This window comes from Takifugu rubripes, chromosome 22, assembly GCF_901000725.2.
Source record: "Takifugu rubripes chromosome 22, fTakRub1.2, whole genome shotgun sequence".
Taxonomy (NCBI): Eukaryota; Metazoa; Chordata; class Actinopteri; order Tetraodontiformes; family Tetraodontidae; genus Takifugu; species Takifugu rubripes.
In genome coordinates, this window is record NC_042306.1 from 330,547 (window position 1) to 355,496 (window position 24,950).

General features: G+C 48.2%; 1 protein-coding gene across 2 annotated transcripts; it reads left to right on the plus strand.

Annotated features, from left to right (window-relative positions):
- The first annotated feature begins 6,627 nt into the window (after positions 1-6,627).
- LOC101067414 (solute carrier family 12 member 7) lies at positions 6,628-23,537 on the plus strand. Of its 2 annotated transcripts, XM_029831432.1 has the most exons (26): positions 6,628-6,946; positions 10,437-10,528; positions 10,685-10,810; positions 11,077-11,223; positions 11,587-11,641; positions 11,723-11,853; positions 11,941-12,059; positions 12,125-12,229; positions 14,441-14,652; positions 14,726-14,893; positions 16,640-16,738; positions 16,886-16,943; positions 17,035-17,209; positions 17,394-17,512; positions 17,592-17,690; positions 17,801-17,920; positions 18,131-18,235; positions 18,321-18,489; positions 19,879-20,074; positions 20,248-20,417; positions 20,699-20,830; positions 20,903-21,010; positions 22,005-22,177; positions 22,273-22,287; positions 22,456-22,589; positions 22,978-23,537. In XM_029831432.1, the coding sequence occupies exons 1-26, from the start codon at positions 6,799-6,801 to the stop codon at positions 23,067-23,069; spliced, it is 3,267 nt and encodes a 1,088-aa protein (XP_029687292.1). In that variant the 5' UTR covers positions 6,628-6,798; the 3' UTR covers positions 23,070-23,537. The 2 variants fall into 2 exon arrangements, with proteins under 2 accessions (XP_029687292.1, XP_029687293.1); XM_029831433.1 differs by lacking the exons at positions 22,005-22,177; positions 22,273-22,287; positions 22,456-22,589; positions 22,978-23,537 and adding an exon at positions 21,371-21,963.
- Positions 23,538-24,950: the final 1,413 nt, after the last annotated feature.

A 24,950-nucleotide genomic window follows, 5' to 3' on the forward strand; every position in this document is an offset into this window, starting at 1 on the left:
CCCTGGGCCTTTCTGATCAGTTTGACCCACAAATTCATGTCGTACCTTCCCCAGAAAACCTGGTGACACCGGAGTGTGTCAAGCTAACAATTTGATGAACAAAACACATTTCAACTAAGTTAGGTCAAAACTGAATTTATTGTCTTGGGAAATAAAGAGGAAGTGACGCCTGTTAGCAAACACCTTGAGTTGTCCCTGAAGAGTCTGAAACCCAGCTGTGCTGAGGGACTCATCGCTAACCTCCAGCAGCTTTTTGTCAGGTGAAAATCAGAGGAAAATCTTTTATGTCCCACAAAGATCAGCTAAAACACATTCATGCGTTCATCACCAGGTGGCTGAACTACAGGAATGACCTGCTGACTGGACCAAAAGAGCATCAACAAGCCGCACCTCAAGTTCTGACCGAGATAAAACCATCGTTTTATCCGGTCCCAACGTTCTTACACTGGCCCCGTCAGAGATGGGATAGGTTTTAAAATTCTTCTGCTGGTCTAAAATCCCAGTGAGGCTTCAGGCCTAATATGAATACAGGAACCAAACATGGATGCGGACCCTGTGGAGCTCTGAGACCTTCTGGCTGAGGGTTCCTTGGTTCCTTGGAGTCCAGAGTTCATACTAAACTCTCCATGCATCTTTACCAAACTAAACTCTTGTTCCTTTAACTACTTTAAGGTAAATTATTATCTTCAACTGCCCTCTTACATCTCAAATCAAATCATTTTAATCATGACGTTTGTTTGGTGGAATGTTTCTGTGTGGAACACGTTCAAGTGCCTGGTTGATGAGTCCAGAACAGTCCCGTCGGTCTGAGGAGATCTCAGGATTCTTTAAATACAAGCAGAACGCCTCACCTGTGACATGTGGCTCCAAGGGACGGGTCCTCACGCTGCTATTTGGGTCAGTCCAGCTCTGCTGCTGCTTTTAGCAATAAAAGAAATACAGACACAGCAATTATGAGGCTTTCTGAGGTAACGTTGCTCACATCTGGCTACGACTGTCACACACTGCCTGTGTGTGTGTGTGTGTGTGTGTGTGTGTGTGTGTGTGTGTAAATATAGCTGGTTCATGCAGCAGGTGGTTAACTCATGGGTGGATACACACTGTGGATGTGGGCTAACAAAGACTGTCGGGCCGTGTGTGTGTGTGTGTGTGTTTTATTATTTTACCATAGTTAGCGGCTGTGTTTTGTGGCTGAAACGATCTCCCTGCTGCTCGACTTTGACTGGCTGTATTTATAACTATGCTATAACAATGAGTCTCTATAGAAGTGTATGTATATTTATATATATTCCCCCCCCCGGATCCATAAAGTATCGCTGCTCTTCTCAGCTCGGCTGCTGATTAATCATCTTCTGACACATGATGAAGATGAGCTGAGCAGACAGGTGATGATGTGATGCTCTTCAAAGCCCTTGGAAACACTGTCAAGCACATCTGGAGCCAGCTCACTCACACCGTATAGAGCTTCCTATAGGGGGGCCGAGGCCAGCTCACTCACACCGTATAGAGCTTCCTATAGGGGGCACCGTATAGAGCTTCCTATAGGGGGGCCGAGGCCAGCTCACTCACACCGTATAGAGCTTCCTATAGGGGGGGCCGAGGCCAGCTCACTCACACCGTATAGAGCTTCCTATAGGGGGGGGCCGAGGCCAGCTCACTCACACCGTATAGAGCTTCCTATAGGGGGGGCCGAGGCCAGCTCACTCACACCGTATAGAGCTTCCTATAGGGGGGGGCCGAGGCCAGCTCACTCACACCGTATAGAGCTTCCTATAGGGGGGGCCGAGGCCAGCTCACTCACACCGTATAGAGCTCCTATAGGGGGGCCGAGGCCAGCTCACTCACACCGTATAGAGCTTCCTATAGGGGGCCGAGGCCAGCTCACTTCACACCGTATAGAGCCTTCCTATAGGGGGGGCCGAGGCCAGCTCACTCACACCGTATAGAGCTTCCTATAGGGGGGGCCGAGGCCAGCTCACTCACACCGTATAGAGCTTCCTATAGGGGGGCCGAGGCCAGCTCACTCACACCGTATAGAGCTTCCTATAGGGGGGGCCGAGGGCCAGCTCACTCACACCGTATAGAGCTTCTATAGGGGGGGGCCGAGGCCAGCTCACTCACACCGTATAGAGCTTCGTATGGGGGGGGCCGAGGCCAGCTCACTCACACCGTATAGAGCTTCCTATAGGGGGGGCCGAGGCCAGCTCACTCACACCGTATAGGCTTCCTATAGGGGGGGGCCGAGGCCAGCTCACTCACACCGTATAGAGCTTCCTATAGGGGGGCCGAGGCCAGCTCACTCACACCGTATAGAGCTTCCTATAGGGGGGCCGAGGCCAGCTCACTCACACCTTATAGAGGCTTTCGTATAGGGGGGCCGAGGCCAGCTCAATCACACGTATAGAGCTTCCTATAAGGGGGGGGCCGAGGCCAGCTCACTCACCACCGTATAGAGCTTCCTATAGGGGGGGCCGAGGCCCAGCTCACTCACACCGTATAGAGCTTCGTATAGGGGGGCCGAGGCCAGCTCACTCACACCGTATAGAGCTTCCTATAGGGGGGGCCGAGGCCAGCTCACTCACACCGTATAGAGCTTCGTATAGGGGGGCCGAGGCCAGCTCACTCACACCGTATGGAGCTTCGTATAGGGGGGGCCGAGGCCAGCTCACTCACACCGTATGGAGCTTCCTATAGGGGGGGCCGAGGCCAGCTCACTCACACCGTATAGAGCTTCGTATGGGGGGGGGCCGAGGCCAGCTCACTCACACCGTATAGAGCTTCCTATAGGGGGGGCCGAGGCCAGCTCACTCACACCGTATAGAGCTTCCTATAGGGGGGGCCGAGGCCAGCTCACTCACACCGTATAGAGCTTCCTATAGGGGGGGCCGAGGCCAGTCTTCTCACACACCTACAGATCTTTTCTCTATGCTGCTACCTAAAACCTGCCATCATCCCGTGTCCACTTCTCAAAAAAAGCCCTAAAACTCATGAAAATGAACAAAAATAAATACATTTCATGCTAAAAAGGAGGGTGATCTTTACACTCCACACCCCTCAGTCAAACCAAACACTATCTCTCTCTCTCTCTCTCTCTCACACATACACACACACACACGCACACACACACGCACACACACACACACACACACAATCCCAAATCAAATTATAGGCTTGGTGTCCCTGCCCCCTCCCACCCACATGCAGCGCTCCAGTGCCAGCAGTGTGGCAGAGGGTCACTGGCTCCCACAGGCTTCATCCCATCCACCAACCCGCTGCTGTTGGTCCCCACCACCAAAGAACCAAATATAGTGTCCGACTGCTGGTCGGGTCCTCACAGCGCGCTCAGCTGCACTATTTTGAACCCAGTTCATGAAGCTTGTTGATTCCTGTTCACGAAAGAACATCCAGTGTGTGTGTGTGTGTGTGTGTGTGTGTGTGTGTGTGCCAGATGGACTGGGAGTGTGAAAGCTGATGATGAAATGAATGAAAGTCCTCCTGGGTGTTCTGGGCTCAGCTCGAGGACATTTAGGCACGTCCCTGAAAGGACGAGGACCTGGACAAGGTCGCTGTGTGTGTCCACCAATTCTTCTATACAGTGTTGGCCAAGTTCAAGCTACAAACTAATATGGTTTCCAGATCATTCACCCTTGATGGTCTATTTTAATCATCGTTATACTGAAACCTGTCAATCACCATATCATTGAACAATGGTGATAAACCAGCAGTGGAGTGATATGGAGAGGTTGGTCTGGTGGCTGTGGCACCATCACGGAGAGAGGTTGTCTTTAAAAGACAGAGGGGAGACCAGCACCCCCCCCCACACACACACACACACACCCGTACATCAATGAAACATTACAGCATAATGCAGGTCTTAGTCCACTCCTAACGCTCTTATGTGGGGGCGATGACACGAGGGCACACAGACCCTCCAGTGTGTTTGTGCAGCTACCTGGAAGTGTGTGTGTGTGTGTGCGTGCGTGCGTGTGCGTGTGTGTGCGTGCGTGAGTGTGTGTAAACAGGTAAAATGCTACAAATAGGATCCAGCCACTTAAGTCCACGGGCACGAGGGAGGGCGACTGGTTAGGGAGACTGCGTCAGCACTGACCTTTTTACTGTTGACTGAAGGGATTCAATTTCACCTCAAACTCTTTTGCTTCTTTTTTCACATCAAGGCCAGCGGAGAACAAAATAGCAGTTTTGTTCATGAAGCTGTGGAAGTTCACCTGTGGGCCAAGAGATAGCACACTGACACTCAGCTGACTCCAACAAAGTCACAGCAAGGATCCTGTTTACATTCCTCGGGGAGGTCAAAGGTCAGGCCTCGGCACAAAAGTACCGTCAGATCCAATCCAATTAAGGTTTAACGAAGAAAAACTCCCTTTAACAGGAAGAAACCTCGACCAGGACCAGGCTCATTGTGGGGGGGGGGGGGGCTTCTACTGATGAACAGATGGGAAAAGAAGGAGAAAGAGAGAGATAGGGATGAAAAGGGGAGAGCAACAGAGCTCATATAAGTTCATATATTAGTTAATTAGTTAATATAAAGGAGTTCATATATTAGTTGTTTTTGTGTCAGTATAATACAGATCTTAATGCAGAGAGAAATCCCAAATATGTTTGTGTCTGTTCAAACCCACCTACAGTAAAATCTGTTCCTGCTCCTCCATGTGAGCTGAGCGCCAGCTGCTTTCTCCTGGTGAACCTACAGCGCCACCTGCTGGTGCTGTGTGGGAAGGCAGGAAGAAGAAGAAGATTTGGAATTTTACAAAAACACTTTATTCAGGTCGTTCATCCGTCCATAAAACCACCTGTAACCTCAGCGGACGTAGCGGCGCCACACTGAGGCCGCTTCACAAACAAAGCTGATCACCATCAACTTCAGGAGCTGCCACTTATTCTGACCTTTGTTCCACCCTGACCCACAAATAAAGTTTTAATAGAAAAGTTTCCCTTTAAGCATTAAAAGCGCCGTGAGTCCCTCACACTCACTGAAGGTGTGAAACACAGTCTGCTGAGGCAGCAGGTCAGCGCTGGTCCAACAGCAGGTTTCATCTGAAAGAGAAAAGCCTCGAGGCAGCGGCTCCATGGAGGAGTCTCCACTGGAGGTGGCCGGTCCTTCTTCTCAGGGGGGGTTTGTTCAGCTGCATGGACGGGCTCTATCTCCTCCCAGCCTGTCACACTGGCACTTTTGTGGACAGGCCTCCTGTTTAGAACCTTTACACAGTTCCTGGACCGGATCTTCTTGTCTACTGTGTGGAGGGTAAATGTCTTTGGTGCCCTGAGGACCGTCCAGATCCCCAAAATAGGCAACCAACAAGATCTCCAGAAAGGGATCTCCATGGTCTGGTCCGGTATCCCGGTCGTAGTCTGTTAACCTCCAAACAAACTGAAGTCTAAAAGTGGTGGTCCTGCTGCCCAGGGGATGAGGTCCTGCCCTCCCTCTGGGCAGGTACAGCACCCCCTGCTGGACCCAATGCAGGGGGTCCCAGAAGAAATCCAGAACTCTTGTCTGAGTTGACCCAACAACCCTGTGGGGGGTCTTCAGGCTGGTGCCACAGCATGAGGCCAACGAGTTGTTGAGGACAAGAGTTCTACCCCTGTATGACACGCGGGGGGGGGTGGGGGGAGAAGCTGCTTCAGTTTTTGAATTTTAATTGAATTAATTAAAACATTGACATCTTTTTGTTTTCATACTAATGCAATATTTCATGTGTAAAGGCAGATAAAACTATTCTGTTTTGCAAAAATGAGGTAAAATCAGGCCATCATTGCTTGCATGAGAGGAGGGGTGAGGGAGAGAGGCGAGAGCATCCAGGACAGGGCTGAGCTCTGCATATGGGGGTTCTGGAGGTTGCTCAAGAGCCCCTCAGCAGACCAGCACCTCCAGACTGAGGTACCCCCGTCCCAAACATGACGCTGCAAATGAAGGATCAGGTTTTCAGCCTCAACATCAGCCTGAAACCTCATCGTGTGAAGCTTTAAAGAGAGGAACCGACTGTCAAGAAACACGCGCGCGCGCGCGCGCGCACACACACACACACAAAAACGCGCGCGCGCGCACACACACACACACACGCACACACACACACTACGCACTCCTGCCGGCTGGTGCCCATTGTTGTCAGTCTTTCCCTGAGGAGAGCTCAGAGGAAAGTTGCTGCGGATTTCAAGGTGTTTCCTTTGCTGCCAACACAATGTGTGTGTAAGTGTTCCACTTTACTACTACCCACAATGCAGTGTGTGAAAGGTAACACCCCTGTGTTATATATAGTCATAGGTTACACCCATTTTATTTACCTGCAGGAAACAACAGGAGTAGGAAGGAAGCAGGAGAGAAGACTCAGCTACTTTTGGAGCGACAGAAGGTCTTTGAGATCGTTTTAACTGTTGGGACAAAACTATTAACGACAACTGAAAAGGTACCTGAGATGAACGTTCAGAAACTTCAGTGACTGAGTTGTTTTTCTGTTCCCGCATTCCAAAGGTGTGACTGAGACAACCTGGTCGAAGCCGGAGGGCGGGGCCGAGGGCGGGGCCACGGTGCGGAGGCTCTGGAGCGGAGCGTCACATGGAGCCCAAACCTGGGGGCCTCGGTGAAAGAGAGGGAAAAGAGCAAGCAGGCAGAAATACGACCCATCAGACTTTAATCTGCATGAGCAGCAGGAAGGAGACGCCTCTTCCAGCCTGAAGACACAGGAGCCTGGATCAGACCCCGCAACAAAGGAACAGGCGACTCCAGACAGGCGGGTTCCACAAGGGTCGGGTTTGGACGCGCACTGGACTCCTGCAACCAAGATGCCCATAAACTTCACGGTCGTGCCGGTGGAGGATGCGGAGGGAGGCGCCAGCAGCGCTGCCGCAGCTGGAGGCACCAAAGCGGACATCTCGGTTCCGATCGTGGTGGTGGGAGAGGATGGAGACCGCTTCCAGGGTCAGGACTCAGGTACTTCTCAGACATGTAGAACTACAATCGGCCTGGTTCTGTCCGGGATCACGATTAAAAAAGTGGACCAACTTGGAGATGATCGATTAGACCCATGCGCGGGCTCTCTCGCTCTCTTTCTCTTTCTCTCTCTTTCTCACGGCGCACGCACACACACGCACGCACGTTAATGACATTTTAACTCCCTCGAAATTGGAAATTGCAAAGCAGCTTCTATGGTATGGCTGAAATGTATGCGTGTGTGTGTGTGTGTGTGTGTGTGTGTGTGTGTGTGTGTGTGTGTGTGTGCGTGCGCGCGTGTGTGCGTGTCACAAACATGCAACAGCGACAGCCATGACCTCTGGAGCAGGACTCTCCATCCCAGTTCCCCACCAGGGTCCTGAGGGATCCACTGGTGTGTTGCCGTCCAGTTCACTGTAACTGTTGATTAATGACGATCTGGAGAAATTAACTGTTCTCCATCACTGGTCAGTAACATTCTAATTGACTTTAGTTCAGCTAATGTGGTCTGTGACAGCGGAGGTCTCGTGATCACAGCTGTGATCACAGTAACGTGCACGGGGACACTTGCACACAGCTCAGGACTGTGGTGTAACACAGTTTAAAGAGCAGCGTAGCGAGGACAGTACTGAGCTGCTGCCCTCTGCTCCAGCTGCCTTGTTTCTGTCCTGGGACTCCTGTCTGGGTCAGAGATGGTCCAGAGATGGTCCAGAGATGGTCCAGGGATGGTCCAGGGATGGTTCAGAGATGGTCCAGGGATGGTCCAGAGATGGTCCAGGGATGGTCCAGGGTTCCAGCCCTATTCAATTCAGATGGATATTGTTCACACATGATTGTGACGCTTGCAGGACGTGGGAGTTGAAGGACACGTCACGTCTCAAGGTAACTCCCAAGACTGCAGATAATGGTGCTGAAGGCCGCTCTCGTGCTGTTGAGCAACGCTGACTCGACACTGTGCCGGGGTGTGTGTGTGTGTGTGTGTGTGTGTGTGTGTGTGTGTGTACTTTTATGTCCTTGTGACACTCAACATCTTAAGCTTAACCTAGTTATTGATTCCAACTGGTTCTAACTGGAACTATAATCATATGAGTTTTCTGGTGAGGTCACTGGTGAAGAACCTTGTTTAACACCTGTTTTAACTCGTCAGGACCACTGTTACAACAAAAGTCAAAAACTGAGTCACATGTTTCTACAGTCACGAAGGAGATTTTTCATCCCCAGTAAAACTATGAAGAATGTAGCATTGCAGAGACATTTAGTTTGTTCCCATAAGACTGGAGACTTCCTAGAACCTGAGAGTAGAGACGAGCTGGGCACATCCAGAAGAGAAGCATCCATCAAGTTTACCTCATTCAACTAGATACCATCAACGTGATGTTGAGTCACTTCTGGTTTAGTGGGTGAACTTGAAACTGTCTGTTCACATCCTCTCCTAAAGATGTGTCCAAAGACCCCCAATTAGAAGAAAGACTGTTATGGTCGGTTGTATCAGGACCCGAAAGCAGGCAACACGCAGCGGAGGATGGTGTCCGAAGAGCGCCTTTATTGAAGGTGACCAAGAACAGTTCGGTCCATGAGAGGCGCCGAGACCTCGACAGAGTCCAAAAACAAGTCCACAAGGAAAATTCACCACAACAGTGTAATCACAAGAAGTCAGGGTTTCACAAAGAGGGCAACACACGCCAACGCTGGCTAACGGAGTTCAGTCTTTAAATAGGAGGCTAGATTACCGATAGACCACAGGTGCGTCTGCCTGCGGCGCCAGGTGTGGCTGACGCACGGCTCCACCACGCCCCCTGCAGGAAGAACCCAGCAACTATCTATCTATCTATCTATCTATCTATCTATCTATCTATCTATCTATCTGTCTGTCTGTCTGTCTGTCTGTCTGTCTGTCTGTCTGTCTGTCTGTCTGTCTGTCTGTCCATTCTTCCATCCATCCTGTGGTCAGTCGTCACCTCAGCTGGTACCTCAAAAGATCAAAGATGGATGGATGATGGATGGATGGATGATGGATGGATGGATGATGGATGGATGGATGTCTTCAACAAAAGTCTGTCCGGATGGATGGATGATGGATGGATGGATGATGGATGGATGGATGTCTTCAACAAAAGTCTGTCCGGATGGATGGATGATGGATGGATGGATGATGGATGGATGGATGATGGATGATGGATGGATGGATGATGGATGGATGGATGGATGGATGATGGATGGATGGATGGATGATGGATGACGAGACTCAATGAGAACCTGCAGGACCAGCATTCCCAGACCAGCATACTGGCACCACGAGGGGGTTTGACTGGTGGACTGGAGCTGAAGGTCTCATTGTTGTAGGTGATTGGTGACAGAGAACATTATTCCAGAAGCTACAACATTCAACATCACACTCACTTTCCCACAAATACACAACAAACAACCCAAACAGACAAACAAATGCACAAACAATAGAACACTTGGGAAAACCATTACATGCGGTTTCAGAGGCGTGCTGTGGGAGGGGCCAGATGTGGGAGGGGCCAGTGTCTGGGAGGGGCCACAGCAGCACTGGCAGTGGACAGTCGTAGAGCAAATAACTCTTGAGATAGATTTTAAAGCGTGTAGGTTCATGAAAATAATTATTCAGAATTCTCAACAGTCTTTCTCATATCGAGATACCTTAATCATTAGATCACCAGCCAGTCGAGATCCAACCTTATGCGTTATTTAGTTGCTGGTGCTGCAGTCCATCATCCCTTTAAACACAATATTTGTACGTCAGCAGATTTAAAGAACTTTAAGAAGGTGGCCGGAGTGTTTGGGCGGGATGAAAACGTCACTGTAAAACAGGATCACACGGCCGTGTGTGTGCTGCAACCTGCTGGTTGAAGCCTTACGAATGGCGGATCATCGCTTTAGCTTTTAGCGTTTTCAGTCAACAATCCCGCCCGTGTGACCCACCGTGTCATTGGTTCTTAGCCCTGGCCTCTGTTTAGCCCAGCTGGTGCTTCCCTGGAACTGGTTTGGAACTGGTTTTACCAGTGCTTAGGCAGTAAAACAAAGATCCACTGTCAGGCACTGGCCCCCAACAAGCCCTGGAACCTCTTTGGTGGAAATTGGGTAAGAGAGAACCCACGCAGCAAAGCCTGTGGCCTCTTGGGGGATCCAAACCTAGAATCTGTGAGGTGACAGCGCTAACCTCACCACCTGAAGAACTACATCAGGATATGGAAATAGGATGTAATGAAACAGGAGTGGAGCTGTATTTCCTGTAGCACCCATGAACTTTCTCTCATTTAAACTTTTACAAAAGCAGATGTTGTCATACATACATCTCTATTCCTAAAGGAGATGACAGGGAGTAAGGCAGGGTGTGGGCGGAGCCACTCGGCCTGTGCTGATGCAGTGCAGATTTGGATTAAAGTTTCATGTTACATTAATGTTACCAGACACGTTATTCACTCGCAGTGATGTCATGGACCCAACATGTTTTCCCTGTTGGTAGGAGACGACAATGACAAAGAGTCCAGCCCGTTTCTCACCTCAGACATGGACACAGAACGCTATTATGAAGACAAGAACATGGCCCTGTTTGAGGTACATTTATATTATTATTTATTTATTAAGGGTTTTTAGTGATGCACCTGAAACGAAACAGAACAAAGTCGATAAAGAGTTTAACAGCTGTTAAACTCTGTTTCCTGTGGATGTTCAGAGGAGAGTGGTTCAGTGTGATGGTTTATCCGTGAACAGGAAGAGATGGACAGTACGCCGATGGTGTCGTCACTGCTGCACAAACTGGCCACGTACACCAACCTGACTCAGGGGGTTCGGGAGCACGAGGAGGCCGAGGATGGAGGCAAGAAGGTCCCCATCATGGTCAGAAACCTTCTCTTCATTACATTCATCTCAGGATTTTTCTTGCATTTCTATCACGTGTTGTTCTGATAAATCACATTTCTGCTGTGCCAAAGAGGATTTGGTGCATCTCTGTGAAATCAAAGCCTGTTACAAGCAGGATCTGTGTGTGTGTGTGTGTGTGTGTGTGTGTGTGTGTGTGTGTGTGTGTGTGTGTGTGTGTGTGTGTGTGTGTGTGTGTGTGTGTGTGCGTGTGTGTGTGTGCGTGTGTGTGTGTGTGTACACAGGTGCCACAGATGGGAACGTTCATTGGCGTTTACCTGCCGTGCCTGCAGAACATCCTGGGTGTGATTCTGTTTCTACGTCTCACCTGGATCGTTGGGACAGCAGGGATCTTGGGCGCCTTCGCTATCGTCTCCATGTGCTGCATCTGTGTAAGACTTTCTTCTGTTAGCAGCCAAACACATCGTCCAGTTTTAGCTAAATGCTGGTAAAATGTGGGGAATACCCAGAGGACCCCCAGAGAGACTCATGAAATGCACCGAAAGGCTGGCTGAAACCAGCTTTGTGTAGGACTGAAGGACAGAGAAGAACCTCTCCTGGCATTTATTTTTAAATGTCCTTCACACCTTCATGTTCGGGTGGTGACTCCATGTTCGTACCTGCGCAGTCCATTCCAGATGTTATGGACGTATTAATGATGTCACAATGTCGTCACCAATGGTCACATGTGCTCTGATCTAACCATATGGGGCCATTTTGATGGATGGTGACGCGTCCTGATCCTCTTCCCACAGACCTTACTCACAGCCATATCAATGTGCGCCATAGCAACAAATGGAGTAGTCCCAGGTACGTCCTCTCCAGCAGGGCTGAGACGGGCAGAATTCTGCTGATGGAAGCACACCTCTAATCTGACTTCTTCTTTATCAGCTGGTGGCTCGTACTACATGATCTCCAGATCGCTGGGTCCAGAGTTTGGGGGGGCTGTGGGGCTCTGCCTCTATCTTGGAACAACGTTTGCTGGATCCATGTACATTCTGGGGACCATAGAGATTCTGCTGGTGCGTCAGCTCAGAGAAGGGTGGTAAGATGGTAACCTCTGCCATGGAATAACCAGGACGTGTCCTTTCTGTTCTCGGTGTGTCCAGATTTACATTGTTCCAACAGCAACATTGTTTAATGAAGGTGCTGTGATGTTCAACACCATGCGTGTTTATGGCACATGCTGCCTCCTCCTCATGGCCCTGGTAGTCTTTGTAGGCGTGAGGTAAGGCCAGCACACACATCTCTGCAGTGGAGCAGAGCTTGCATTTACACCTGTCCTCTGTGCAGGTATGTCAACAAACTGGCTCTGGTGTTTCTGGCCTGTGTGGTTCTCTCTATTATGGCCACGTACGCTGGAGTAATCAAGACTCTCATCGAGCCTCCAGATCTGAAGTGAGTGACCGGTGTGGGCCTGTGCTCCTCATGTTCAGGTCCATTGTGTCACTCAAACGGTGATGAGCTCATCACTTATTCCAGGCCTGTGAAGGGTTATTGTTAGACTCATCGTAGTTCAGTTGTGATGGCCCCGTGGATGAATGCCTCGGTTGATCGCTCTCTGACACATGGCGTGCGGTTTTTACTTCGACTGAGTTTCTTTGCCTCCTCACTGGTTTACCAGAGGGGAGCTATTAGACAGGACAGAGCTGCAGTGGACAACTCTGTGGGGTTCTCTGTCACCATGGGGGAACCTGCTGGTGCACTCCTGAAACTTGGGGGTTGAGGATTATGCATGACCGTCCAGTCCGTCCTTTTCAGCAACGTTGACTCTCATGGAGGAACTGCTGCTTCTTTCCAGTAAAACCCTGAACATTTCCTTATCTGCTGCCCCGTGTCTCAACCCATTCCAAACAGCTAACTCCTTCTGGGATTCCAGCTTCTCTGAACAGACCACATAAAGACCTCTTGGGGAAGACCGGAAGAGGTGGTGTCTGCTTTGATTATTCACATGGGAAAAAAGCTTTTCCATCGCCTGTAGAGCTTTGTATTCACCACAGCAGTGCTTCTTATTTGTTGTGGTTGGCGGTTATGTTCCTCCTGGCTCTTCATAAGGGAGGCACTGCAACACCTGACCAACCAGATCAGACCTTGAGAGTCATGGTCTCTACGGCTTTTACCAGAGCAAACCTCCAGGGACAGTCCACTGGCACACTGAAATTAAAGACTGTTGCTCTGTTCCACATGAAGCTTTGGGACTCTCTGTTCATGGTCTGGTCTGCCTCCTCCAAACCTACAGACAGAACCTGAAATGGTGAAAGCTGTGGTCAGGACTATGAGAAAGTAGACAGATGAAGCAAAACAAGCTTGACTCCATATTCACACCAATCGATGCACAAGTGTCACCTGATTTGGATGCAGATGGAAACGCTCGACCTCACGAGCGTGGAGAGGCTTTCAGATCGTCACAGGCAACAAGAGCCCCCCCCCCCCCACACACACACACACACAGCCAGTGGAAAACAAAAGGCTGGATGAGAATTAGCGCTACATAGTCTCACACCCATCCCCCACACCACCTACAACCCCCATCAACCCTAACCTTTCCTGTCTTCCCCCATCTGAGCCCCCCCTCTGACCCCCTGCCTGCACTGAGGATCTCTGAAGATGTCTGCTGTTCCTGAGGGGGAAGACCCATCAGATGACACCATCTGTGTGAAGTCTCCTTCTGCTTTCAACTTTCCACCAGCATCAAAGTCCCCAACACAGGATTAAATGACTCCAGACCTGATAACCGACCCCTCATGAAAGACTAATGCTGAACCACCAGGACATCACAGGAACGCTGCTGGAACCTCAATGAGCAAACTGGTCAGTGGAGGAGGCAATGAACACAGGACTGGACGACATCCTCCAGCAATTCCAATCTGGAGGGACAGGTGCCAGGATCCAATTTGTGGACTCCAACACCATTGTTCTGGACATCTTCCACCAGAAGCTCACCCAACTTGCCGTCATTGTGGGCTTGGAACATCCCATTGAGAGTGAGACCAACAAAGAAGCCGTCTGATGACCAAAAATCTCACCAGGAATCAACCTGAATAAACAGGATTCCCTTGCTCTTCCCATTTGTTGAGGGTTCAGGTCAATGTTTGGTCAGAGTCCGGCTAGGTATTTTATCAGTTGGGATCAGGAGCTGGAGGGTTTTGCTGGTTGTACTGATGAGATACCCTTGAGCAAGCGACTAAATGCTTAGGTTGCCTGTCCAGGGCTGCTTACTCTGGCACCCCTCCCTTAATGATTGTGCAAGTGTCCACTGTAGGTTACAGTAGGCTCCCCTCATTGGCATCAATAAAGTCCAACAGGAAAGATAATTTGTTGTAAAAATCAGAGGTGAAAGAAGCTTTTGTAAAGTCTTGAAGCTTAATCTTATTGAGCTTGATTTCATGTATAAAAGCAGCACAAGAGGAAAAGATGCTGAATCCACAGCCAATAATCAGTAAAACATCAGAATCAACAAGAGCTAAAGCTGAGAGGGGAACGTGCAGAGCTGGTTCTGCCGGTGCTCTGCTGCCGTCAGACGGATCATCAGTGTTGCCGAGTCACAGCGAGCCTTTCATCATTTCAGAGCTTCACCTACTCCAAAGCTCTCCTCATCTCCATTTTCAGGGTCTGTCTGGTGGGAAACCGAACTCTGAGGATTGACAATTTTGAAGCATGTGCTAAGACCAAGATGGTGGAGAATGTGACTATGAGCACTGACCTGTGGGACGTCTTCTGTCAAGGTCGATATCCCAATGCAACATGTGATAGTTACTTCCTCCTGAACGATGTGGCGGAGATCCAAGCCATCCCAGGCCTGCTGAGCGGAGTGATCAAAGGTAAGAGCACGAGTTTGAGACAGTCTGACCTTTGACCATCTGGCTGATCTCTTCTTTACCTTCTCTCCATTAGAGAACTTGTGGGGTGAATACGGCTCAGCTGGGGAGTTCATAGAGAAGAAGAACAAATCGTCAGTGCCAGTCCAGGAAGCTGCCAGTGACGACTCTCAGCACTACTCCATCAATGACATCAGCACTTACTTCACTCTGCTGGTGGGAATCTATTTTCCCTCCGTCACAGGTATTAGATTCACCACCGCGGTGCTGAACAGGATTCTTTCATCATCATTATTGCTCTTATCCTTATTAATAATGCTTAACTTATTATTATTATTAGTATTACCTTATTTTCACGACCATAAGGCACACCGTATTATAGGGCGCACCTTCAAATAACGGCCTATTTTAGAACTGTTTTCATACATAGGGCGCACCGTGTTATAAGGCGCAGAGCATAGAAACTACGTAGTGCCTGGGGATTCATGACGCATTCACTAGATCCAGCTGCGCTAAAGGGAATGTCAATCAAACAGCCAGATAAGTCAGTCAAACTTTCTTAATAGAATACAAACCGGCGTTCTCACAACTCCGTTCACTCCCAAGATGAATAAACGGCTGTTTTATTATTTTTGCCGAGTGACGTAGTGTTTTCGCGTAACACAGTTCGTTTAATAACAGCGAGTTATAACAGGCAGTGCAACATTTTTACCACAAGTGGATAGTGGAGTTTAATAAATCTTCGATTTAGTGCAACATTTTTATCACATAGTACCGTTGCGGTAAATCAAACGTTAATGCAAGCGCAATATACGGTAACTCGAACTCTCGTAACTCTCGAAGTAGTGCAAAGCAATAGCAATATCACAATAGCAATATAACAACGTTGTTCAAACGGTAATGTCCATATTCACAGTATGACCAGCCTTGTTCAGTTGTAAACACACAAAAGAAACACGTAAAGCTCACTTTATCAGTTCATTCCTCATCCAGGAATCCCTCGAATTCTTCTTCTTTGGTGTCCGAATTGAACAGTTGTGCGAATACGGCATCCAACATGGCCGGCTCCGTCTCGTCAAAGTCGTCATCAGGGTCAGTGTTGCTGGTGTTGTCTGGCATTTCAGTGACAGTCCCTGCCTTCCTGAAAGCTCGGACCACGGTCGATGCCCAGGCATTTACGATCCACTGGCAGATAGTGGCGTATGATGCTCGGCGCTGTCTCCCCGTCTTGGTGAACGTGTGTTCGCCTTCCGTCATCCACCGCTCCCACACAGTTCGCAGTCTAGCTTTGAATGCCCTGTTGACACCAATATCTAGCGGCTGGAGTTCCTTTGTCAATCCACCCGTAATGACGGCAAGAACTGAATTAGTGTGCTTCACTTGTTTTTTACACCATCGGTGATATGGGCGCGCATGGAGATCAATAGGGACGGAGCTGCGTGAAAAAAGCCACCAGGTCTCTTGACCGTTAGTCCGTTTAGTCTTCTTTACCTGGTGCAGTTCGTCTTGTTGCTTCCTCCACTTCCGCACCATTGACTCGTTAATGTTAAATTCTCTATCAGTCATCAACTGTGACTGATGCCTTCAGTTTGAACTCTGTGTCGCAAGCGTGTCTCTTGCAAGTCGTCATTTTGGGGTCTTTACACACAGAAATGGTTTGGGTCGGGACTGGAATTCCTATTTATCGTTCTTACTGCTGTTACTTCGGCCACACCTACTGACTACGGTAGCCGCGATTAACCAATATTACCGTAATCCATATAAAAGGCGCACTGGGTTAAAAGGTACATCGTTGATTTTTTTTGAAAATACTAGGCTTTTAGGTGCACCTTATAGTCGTGAAAATACAGTATTATTCAAAAGGACACCTGCAGGCTAACCCTAATGTTGGAAAATAAAATCTAATTAGCTACAAATCTCACATATGTTGTAGTTTAGAAGACTTCTAAAACCCCAAGTCCCACAGCTACAGTTTCTTTTTTTCTTTCAGGTATAATGGCTGGTTCGAATAGGTCAGGTGATCTGCGTGATGCCCAGAGATCCATCCCCATAGGAACCATAATGGCTATTCTCACCACCTCTTTCATCTGTATCCTGCTGATGAAATGTTCATGTTACATTTTCCAACCTGGATCAGCTGGAAACAGGTGTGAAACCTGTTGGGAGGCTGTTTTTGCCCACACTTGCACTGATCTCTGCAGAGTGAATATTGATGCCATCTTGACTTGACGCTCAGACATCTCCAGTGTGGTTTTCTTTGGCGCCTGTATCGAAGGAGTGGTCCTGAGAGACAAGTAAGGCTGTCCTACATCCATGCATGTGAGCTGGTTTCTAGAAGAGCAACTACTGCTCAGTCCGCCTGACATCTGTGTGTGGACCTTCCAGGTTCGGTTTCTCGGTAAAAAAAAGCCCAGTCATTGGTATTCTGGCCTGGCCTTCCCCCTGGGTCATTGTGATTGGCTCCTTTTTCTCATGCTGTGGGGCAGGACTTCAGAGTCTGACCGGGGCCCCCCGGCTGCTGCAGGCCATTGCTCGGGACGGCATCATTCCGTTCCTACAGGTCGGTGCGAGGCTGATTGGTTGTTGAGTTTAACATAGCCAGACTACAGAAACATGTAGTAGGACTGACATGTCCATGTAGGCCAGGGTACCTTTACTTGTGCTGATCCTCAAATGATTGTGTTTGTACCTCATTCACTCTGCGGTTAAATCTCTCGGTGTTCGTCCGGCTCTGACTGTCTCAGGTCTTCGGTCAAGGGAAGTCCAACGGTGAGCCCACCTGGGGGCTGTTGCTCACAGTTGGAATCTGTGAGATTGGAATCCTTATAGCTTCTGTTGATGCCGTGGCCCCCATCCTCTCCATGTATGTGGATTACCAGGAATAAATTTAGCGTGGAGTAGAATTCCAGAAGATGACCTTCTCTGTCTCTGTGATTGCTCAGGTTCTTCCTCATGTGCTATCTCTTTGTTAACCTTGCCTGTGCTGTTCAGACTTTGCTTCGTACCCCCAACTGGAGGCCTCGCTTCAAGTTCTACCACTGGTAAGAACAAACCTTTACAAATAGAATCCTCCTGTGGGGCACATCTCAGGTTTTTACAGGAGTTTGCTGGTCAAATCTGTATGAATATGTGCTGTATGTGTGTTCTCTAGGACCCTGTCCTTCTTAGGGATGAGCCTTTGTCTGTCTCTAATGTTTGTTTCCTCTTGGTACTACGCTCTGGTTGCCATTGTGATAGCTGGATGTATCTACAAATACATAGAGTATAAAGGGTAAGCGTGGTTCTTCACACTTATAGCGCAGTTTTACTCCAGTAGTAAGCTACTAAACTAATTGCTTTTGAATGGAAGCCCTCAGGTTTCCCCACCCTGGTTTGAGGCAGATACACTTGTTTATAGATGATGCAGACGGTGCACACGGCTAAGGTTGGAGATGTGTGGGGTTTTTTATGGACCAATTTTGATTTTGCTCTATAACTGCAGGGCAGTGAAGGAATGGGGTGATGGGATCAGAGGTCTGTCTTTGAATGCAGCACGTTACGCTCTCATCCGGCTGGAGGAAGTACCACTGCACACAAAAAACTGGAGGTGAGACTGTTCACCTTTGTAAAGTTTTACCTGAAGAAACCTGACTGGAACATCTGCGTCACACCTTTTTTTTACGTCACCTCAGGCCCCAGGTGTTGGTGATGTGTAAGCTGGACTCTGAGCTTCAGGTGAAACATCCTCGTTTGCTGACATTCACAACACAACTGAAAGCAGGGAAGGGCCTCACCATCGTGTGCTCGGTCTTAGAGGGAACCTACATGGGCCGAAGTCCCGATGCTAAAACTGCAGAGCAGGTTTGTTCTTTTGGCTGACGGTTAGGGTTAGGGTTAGGGTTAGGGTTAAGCCTAACCCTAACCCTAACCCTAACCTTTTGTAAAGTGAAATAAACTTTAACATGTTTGGCTGGGTTAGCACTGTCCAGATACAGTATACTATACTCTCTTGTACTGTTCTGTCCACTACCATACATTACTATACCTTACCTTACCTTACCTTACCTTACCATGCCATACCATACCATACCATACCATACAATACCATTACCATACCATACCATACCATACCATACCATACCATTACCATACCATTACCATACCATACCATACCATACCATACCATTACCATACCATACCATACCATACCATACCATACCATACCATACCATTACCATACCATACCATACCATACCATACCATAGCTTCTGGAGAGAAGATGAAATGTCTATTATCAGATGAACTATCAGTCCATGAGCGGTTTGATGCGTACCAACCAGGCTTTAGAGCTCACCATAGCACTGAACCAGACCTTGGCAAAGCCGTCAATCCCCTTGTTTAAACACTGATGTAAAAAGAGCCTCCACCGTTCTGATGTCAGATCTGAGTGCAGCCTTTGACTCTGAAGACCTGTCGGGTCATGTTCTAAACTGGGTTTTCTCCTATGATAAAGACAGGACCTGCTCCATTAATCTAACTTATTTCATTATTATCATTATCATTTTCTTCAGAGACCTACAAGGGTTGATTATGGGTCTTGTAATTTTTCATCTCTACATGCTTCGTCTTAATATTAACCTTTTGGCTGGATCAAACCTTCCTACAACTAATAAGGATAAAACCAAGATCCTTAAAAGTAGGTACTAAGAATCAGAGGCTGGTCATCCATTCTTGTTGGGCTTCACTGTGAGCAGGTCAAACATTTGGGTGTCATCATGGATTCTAACCATAATATTGATAAACTTCATTTTTCTAAAACATATTTCCAACTACCCATTTATAAGGTTCTAAATGGTCTATCCCCTAAATACATCTCTGGCCTGATCACTGCTTGTACACCAGTCACACACCTCAGATCATCAGATTTTGGCTTTCTAACGGTACCTAAATAAGCTGCAGGTCTGGTTAAGGTACATTTTCTCACTATGGACCTACTCGCTGAAATAAACGACCTTATGAAGAGGTGTGTGGAAACTGTGTCCTCTTTAAAAATCATGCCCACCACCCAGTCCTGATGGTTATGTGCTTGAGTTTGAGGTTGCACTGATCGACATGAGAGGTGCTATATAAATAAAGCTGAGGGAGGAAGGATTCATCAGGAGTTCTTTTAGAGACATTCTGACCTCATGACCTCATTGGCAGCCCCACTGACCACTCTGTTCCCCCCCCATGGGTTAATGGGTTCTGCAGAACCTGAAAGCAGCCATGGCCTCAGAGCGCACAAAGGGCTTCTCCCATGTGGTGGTGACATCCAACCTGCGAGATGGTTTCTCTCTGCTCATCCAGTCGGCAGGACTGGGAGGAATGAAACACAACACCGTCTTGATGGCCTGGCCCACAGGCTGGACACAAGATCGGGACCCCTCATCAAGAAGGAACTTTATTGGTAAACCCGACACTCAGACAAGTGGTGAAAAGAGATAAGGGTATATTATGGATAAACATATAACATGTGAATTATTAAAATACAATAAATGCCACATAAGACAAAGACACAATGACAGAACATCAGTCACAGTAAAGAAAGAACCAGGCACATTTCCTTTATCATCACCATAGAAACTGTGAGAGAGACGACAGCAGCCCATCAGGCCCTTCTGGTGGCCAAGAATATCGACCATTTTCCGAGTAATCAGGAGCGTCTGAAGGATGGAACTGTTGATGTGTGGTGGATTGTCCACGATGGAGGACTTCTAATGCTGCTTCCATTCCTCCTGAAGCAGCACAAGGTAGCTGTGACCTCCTCTTCATCTTCCTACAAACTCAGGGACCATCTGAAACTTTAGGATTCCACTTTAAAACAAGAGTTATGCACCTTTAAAATGTGAAATCATTAGTTTTCCTTGACCCTGGTTTTCTAAGAAAAGGTCCCCAAGCTGTGTGTTGTGTGAGTGTATCATCAAAAATCCTGGATCAGACTAAAGCATCGTTCAGCTAAATGAAGGCAAAGTGTGCTGATGTTCTCTGTCTGACACTTCTGTTGGGTCACTTGGATAAATCCTCTCTGCAGGTGTGGAAGAAGAGCAAGATGCGAATTTTCACTGTGGCCCAGATGGACGACAATTCCATCCAGATGAAAAAAGATCTCCAGATGTTTCTTTATCATCTCCGCCTGAATGCAGAGGTGGAGGTGGTGGAAATGGTTAGTCTCTTCAGTCCTTTTTAAGAATGTCGCCTGGCCACCAAAACATTTTAATTTGGTTTTTCCCTCCAGCATGACAGCGACATATCGGCCTTCACCTACGAGAAGACGCTGGTGATGGAACAGAGGTCGCAGATGCTCAAACAGATGCACCTGTCCCGGACAGAGCGGGAGCGAGAGGTAACGGCTGCCTTTAATATCAACCACAGTCACCCAAACGTCCTCCTAACCCTAACCCTCCGGAGAGACGATTACCCGGTGTGGGACCCTTGTTGGGCCAAAGCCTCTCTTAGATGGAAGCTTCTTTATAAGGAAGCTGTCAAGAATGAGGCTACTGGAAATGGCCTTTTCTTTCTTGACAAATTGAGCCTTTTCCAGTGTCACACTCATGGCTGATGGACGGAGTGTTTGGAAATTAAAGCCCTTTGAAGTGAAATTGCGTGCAGGACAATCATGAGATTCCAGCACCAGGGCGTGTGATGCTCCTCGTTTCTTCTGCTGTTGCTGAATTTGATCCCTGTGATTGGACTACGGCCCCAGATACAGAGCATCACCGACGTTTCACGCGGCTCTATAAAGAGAAAGAAGTCTTCCGGTGCTGGTGGCACCAGCCTCAACAGGCCGTCCCTACCCAAGGAGAAGGAGGAGGAGAAGGAGGAGGAGAAGGAGGAGGAGAAGGAGGAGGTACATGTGGAAACCAAAGAACTGGCCCTCAGCAACCCTGCTGCCCTGGTCCCTCCGTTCTTCTGGTGCCATCCTCTCTAACATCCATCCATCCAACCACTGAGCCATCCATCCAACCACTGAGCCATCCATCCAACCACTGAGCCATCCATCCAACCACTGAGCCATCCATCCAACCATCCAACCAACCATCCATCCAACCATCCAACCAACCATCCATCCACCCATCCATCCAACCATCCATCAGCTCAGTAAAAGTCTGCTGATGTCCGAGAAGTGTACTGAGCATTGGTTATAAATGTAGATCAAAAGTTTTTCGATTTTGTGTTCTTTTATTGCATCTTCATCACCCTAAACCATCATCATTGTCCCCTCACTGTCATGACTGTCATCTTCACAGCATTGTTTGTCTTCACCTCTGCTCATTTCCTGTCATCCACTGTCTTTTTTCCTTCTCATTCTTTTCATCCCTCTGTATTTCCTGATTAAGGCTCAGCTGATCCACGACCGAAACACCGCGTCCCATTCTACAACCAATGAGGGAAGTGCAGGACCCAGTCTGCAGGATCGCGTCCACATGACCTGGACCAAAGAGAAACTGAGCCAGGAGAGGAACAGGCACAAAGAGGGCATGGGAGTCAAAGACATGTTTAACATGAAGCCGTGAGTTGACCCCGGAGCCGCTCGCACTTTTGGTAATCTCGTGGATTACTGATCATCACATCAGGATAATTGATGTTCTTTTCTCTTTTTCCCAGGGAGTGGGAGAATCTGTAAGTCTTTGTGTGCACATACATGCACGCTGTGTGTGTGTGTGTGTGTGTGTGTGTGCGTGTGTGTGTGTGTGTGTGTGTGTGTAAAAGTGTAGGCCAGTATCAGCAGATCACATCCCAGCTCAGTCATGCTGACCCTAACAGCCTCTCCTTGTTGGGGCCATGTAGCAACCAGTCCAATGTGCGGAGGATGCACACGGCCGTGAGACTCAACAAAGTGGTGGTGGAGAAATCCAAGAATTCCGAGCTGGTCCTGCTGAACATGCCTGGCCCACCGAAGAACAAGAAGGGAGATGAAAACTGTATCCTTTGTTCAGTTGGTCCAGTTTTGGAGACACTCATAAACCTTTTTGATAAGTTTGAACTTGTTATTTGAGAAAAATAGCTGACCTGGCCAGACCCCTAACCCCTGCAAGACCTCAGGATGGACACAAAAAATTATAGATCTGTTTCAAAGTCTTTGATTCTACACTTTTATCTGAACTGACCAGCATATTAAGTGTAAATGTAAATCAGCAGAGGTCAACATCATGCTATCTGACCTTTGAAATGAAGCGTAGGAAAAACAATAATTCTACCTTAAATATCCAAATGACATTAAACATTTCGACATATAGACATCAAATAGAAAGTCAAGGCTGCGTTTAAAGGAGAGGGTTTGCTATGGCGGCCTTAACTATGCTACCTCAGACATGGAGTTCCTAGAGGTCCTGATGGAAGGCCTGGACCGGGTGCTTTTGGTTCGTGGAGGGGGTCGGGAGGTCATCACCATCTACTCCTAGCACTGAGACACAGGCGCTGGAAGTGTTGGTCAGCAGAAGGAACTCAGAGTGCAGGAAGCCGTTGTGGTTTTCAGATGGCGATCCAGCGGCCTGGACATGTGCTGGTGGACAGTGTGTCTGGACTCATGCACCATCTGTGGGGACGGAGGTGCTCCTGCCTACCTACTGTCGTAGGACGCTGTGCGATTCGGATAAAAGCTTCAGCAGGACTTGTTAAAGAACAACTAGAGCTTTTTTTTGTCTTGAGCATTTCTAAGTTGTTGATTATTGTTGTCCCGCGTCACCGTTGTGCCTGGGAGCGTGTTTTGAGGGACATCTGTCCACAGCGCAACAACAACGCCTTTTCAGTGAGGATGAAGATGAAGAGGAGGGAATGCTCCTGCTTTAGAACGCTTTGTAGTCTCAGTGATTTTTAGTTTTGACATTTGTGTCTAAGCGTTTTTTTATATATAAACTTGGTAACTTTCTTCTCGGTGTGTCATGTCTAAAGAAAACTCCACAACCGATTCACAAGAATGGTCATTTGGACTGATGCATTCAACGTCTGAGTGGACCCGAGTTTAGGTTTGGAACAAAGAGGAGTCGGAGCGTTCATGGATCAGAGGTGGACACAGACGTACGCCCTCAGAGCTGGAGCCAAAAACAATGTTGGGGGGTTTGGGGTTACAGAGAGATGCAAGCAGGCAGCAGGAAGGATAAATCATATCAAGTCATATAAAGGTGCTGCCACATCTGGGTAAATATGAACAACTCAAGATACAGCCAGTCAGAGCTCTTAAACCCTTCTAGAAGGGGGGGCAACAACAGAGGAGCCTGGGTGCCTTCGGTCTCCGTACGCTGACCAAGGGAGCTGTGATTGGTTTGCTGCTCATATTGCCTCCTATAGACCCATCTGGGTGGGGCTGAGTTCTCTAGTGAAGGACAATGGTGGTGGAGCATGTCTGTGAGGTGGGGGGGGGCATTCTCCGTGCCTCCTTGTTGAGGTGGTCCACCGGGGCTGCGGCCCACCGGGGCTGCGGCCCACGGCGTGGCTGCTGCCTATTGTTGCAGTCCTCACCAAATACACCACTGGCATGTCTTCCAATTAGGACTCACTATCAAGTGATGTTGCCACCTGAAAGATATCTCCAGTAGAAATTCATGAAGTCACCATGGTGAGCAGTTGTGTGTTGAAGGGAAACCCACGTCATCGAGACAAAAGACGGGAAACGTTGAGAAAGGAAGTCCATTAAGGAGGAAATGAAGTGACAGACGTATAAAATATCGTTCTTGCTGTCCCTCACACATGAACCATTTCAGCTCCTTGATGTGACCTCATAAATATGGTTCTTCCCTGACACAGTCAAGAGGTGGTGCATTTGTGTCCCAGATGAGAGCTGGACTCCTGTTGTCTCTTATGTAACTGTCCCAGACTCACATCCCATAATCCCTCAAATCATCATCGCAAAACAACAAGGACAATATCGGGGAAGCATTCAGGGGAACTTGGCACCGGATAAATGGCTTCCTGTTTGTCCCACACAGTGTTTGGCTGGGTCATCTCACACACAAGAACGGGCTCCTAGAGAACCGTCTCACACACACACACACACACACACACACACACACACACGAAGACTGTAGAGGGAGTATCTTCACCCCTACACACGGTGTAAACGTCATAATCATTATTAGTTATGCTGATCCAGGTCAATCATCTGGATCTGCTGCAACGTTCAACTTTATTTCCTGATAAAATCTCCCATTGAAGAAAAGAAATCACTTTTCATCACCACATATTATATCCAGCTCTTTTGAAGACGTTTCGCCTTCTATCCAGAAGGCTTCTTCATGTCACCACGTATGATATTTACACTAAAATATGACTTTTGTAGCAGAAAA

Bases quoted from the DNA above. Each gene is read 5' to 3' on its own strand.
- LOC101067414 (XM_029831432.1), top strand. From the start codon at position 6,799: ATGCCCATAAACTTCACGGTCGTGCCGGTGGAGGATGCGGAGGGAGGC. The intron at 12,060-12,124 runs GTAAGGCCAGCA...TCCTCTGTGCAG, and splicing joins GTAGTCTTTGTAGGCGTGAG to GTATGTCAACAAACTGGCTC. The intron at 17,691-17,800 runs GTAAGAACAAAC...TGTGTTCTCTAG, and splicing joins CGCTTCAAGTTCTACCACTG to GACCCTGTCCTTCTTAGGGA.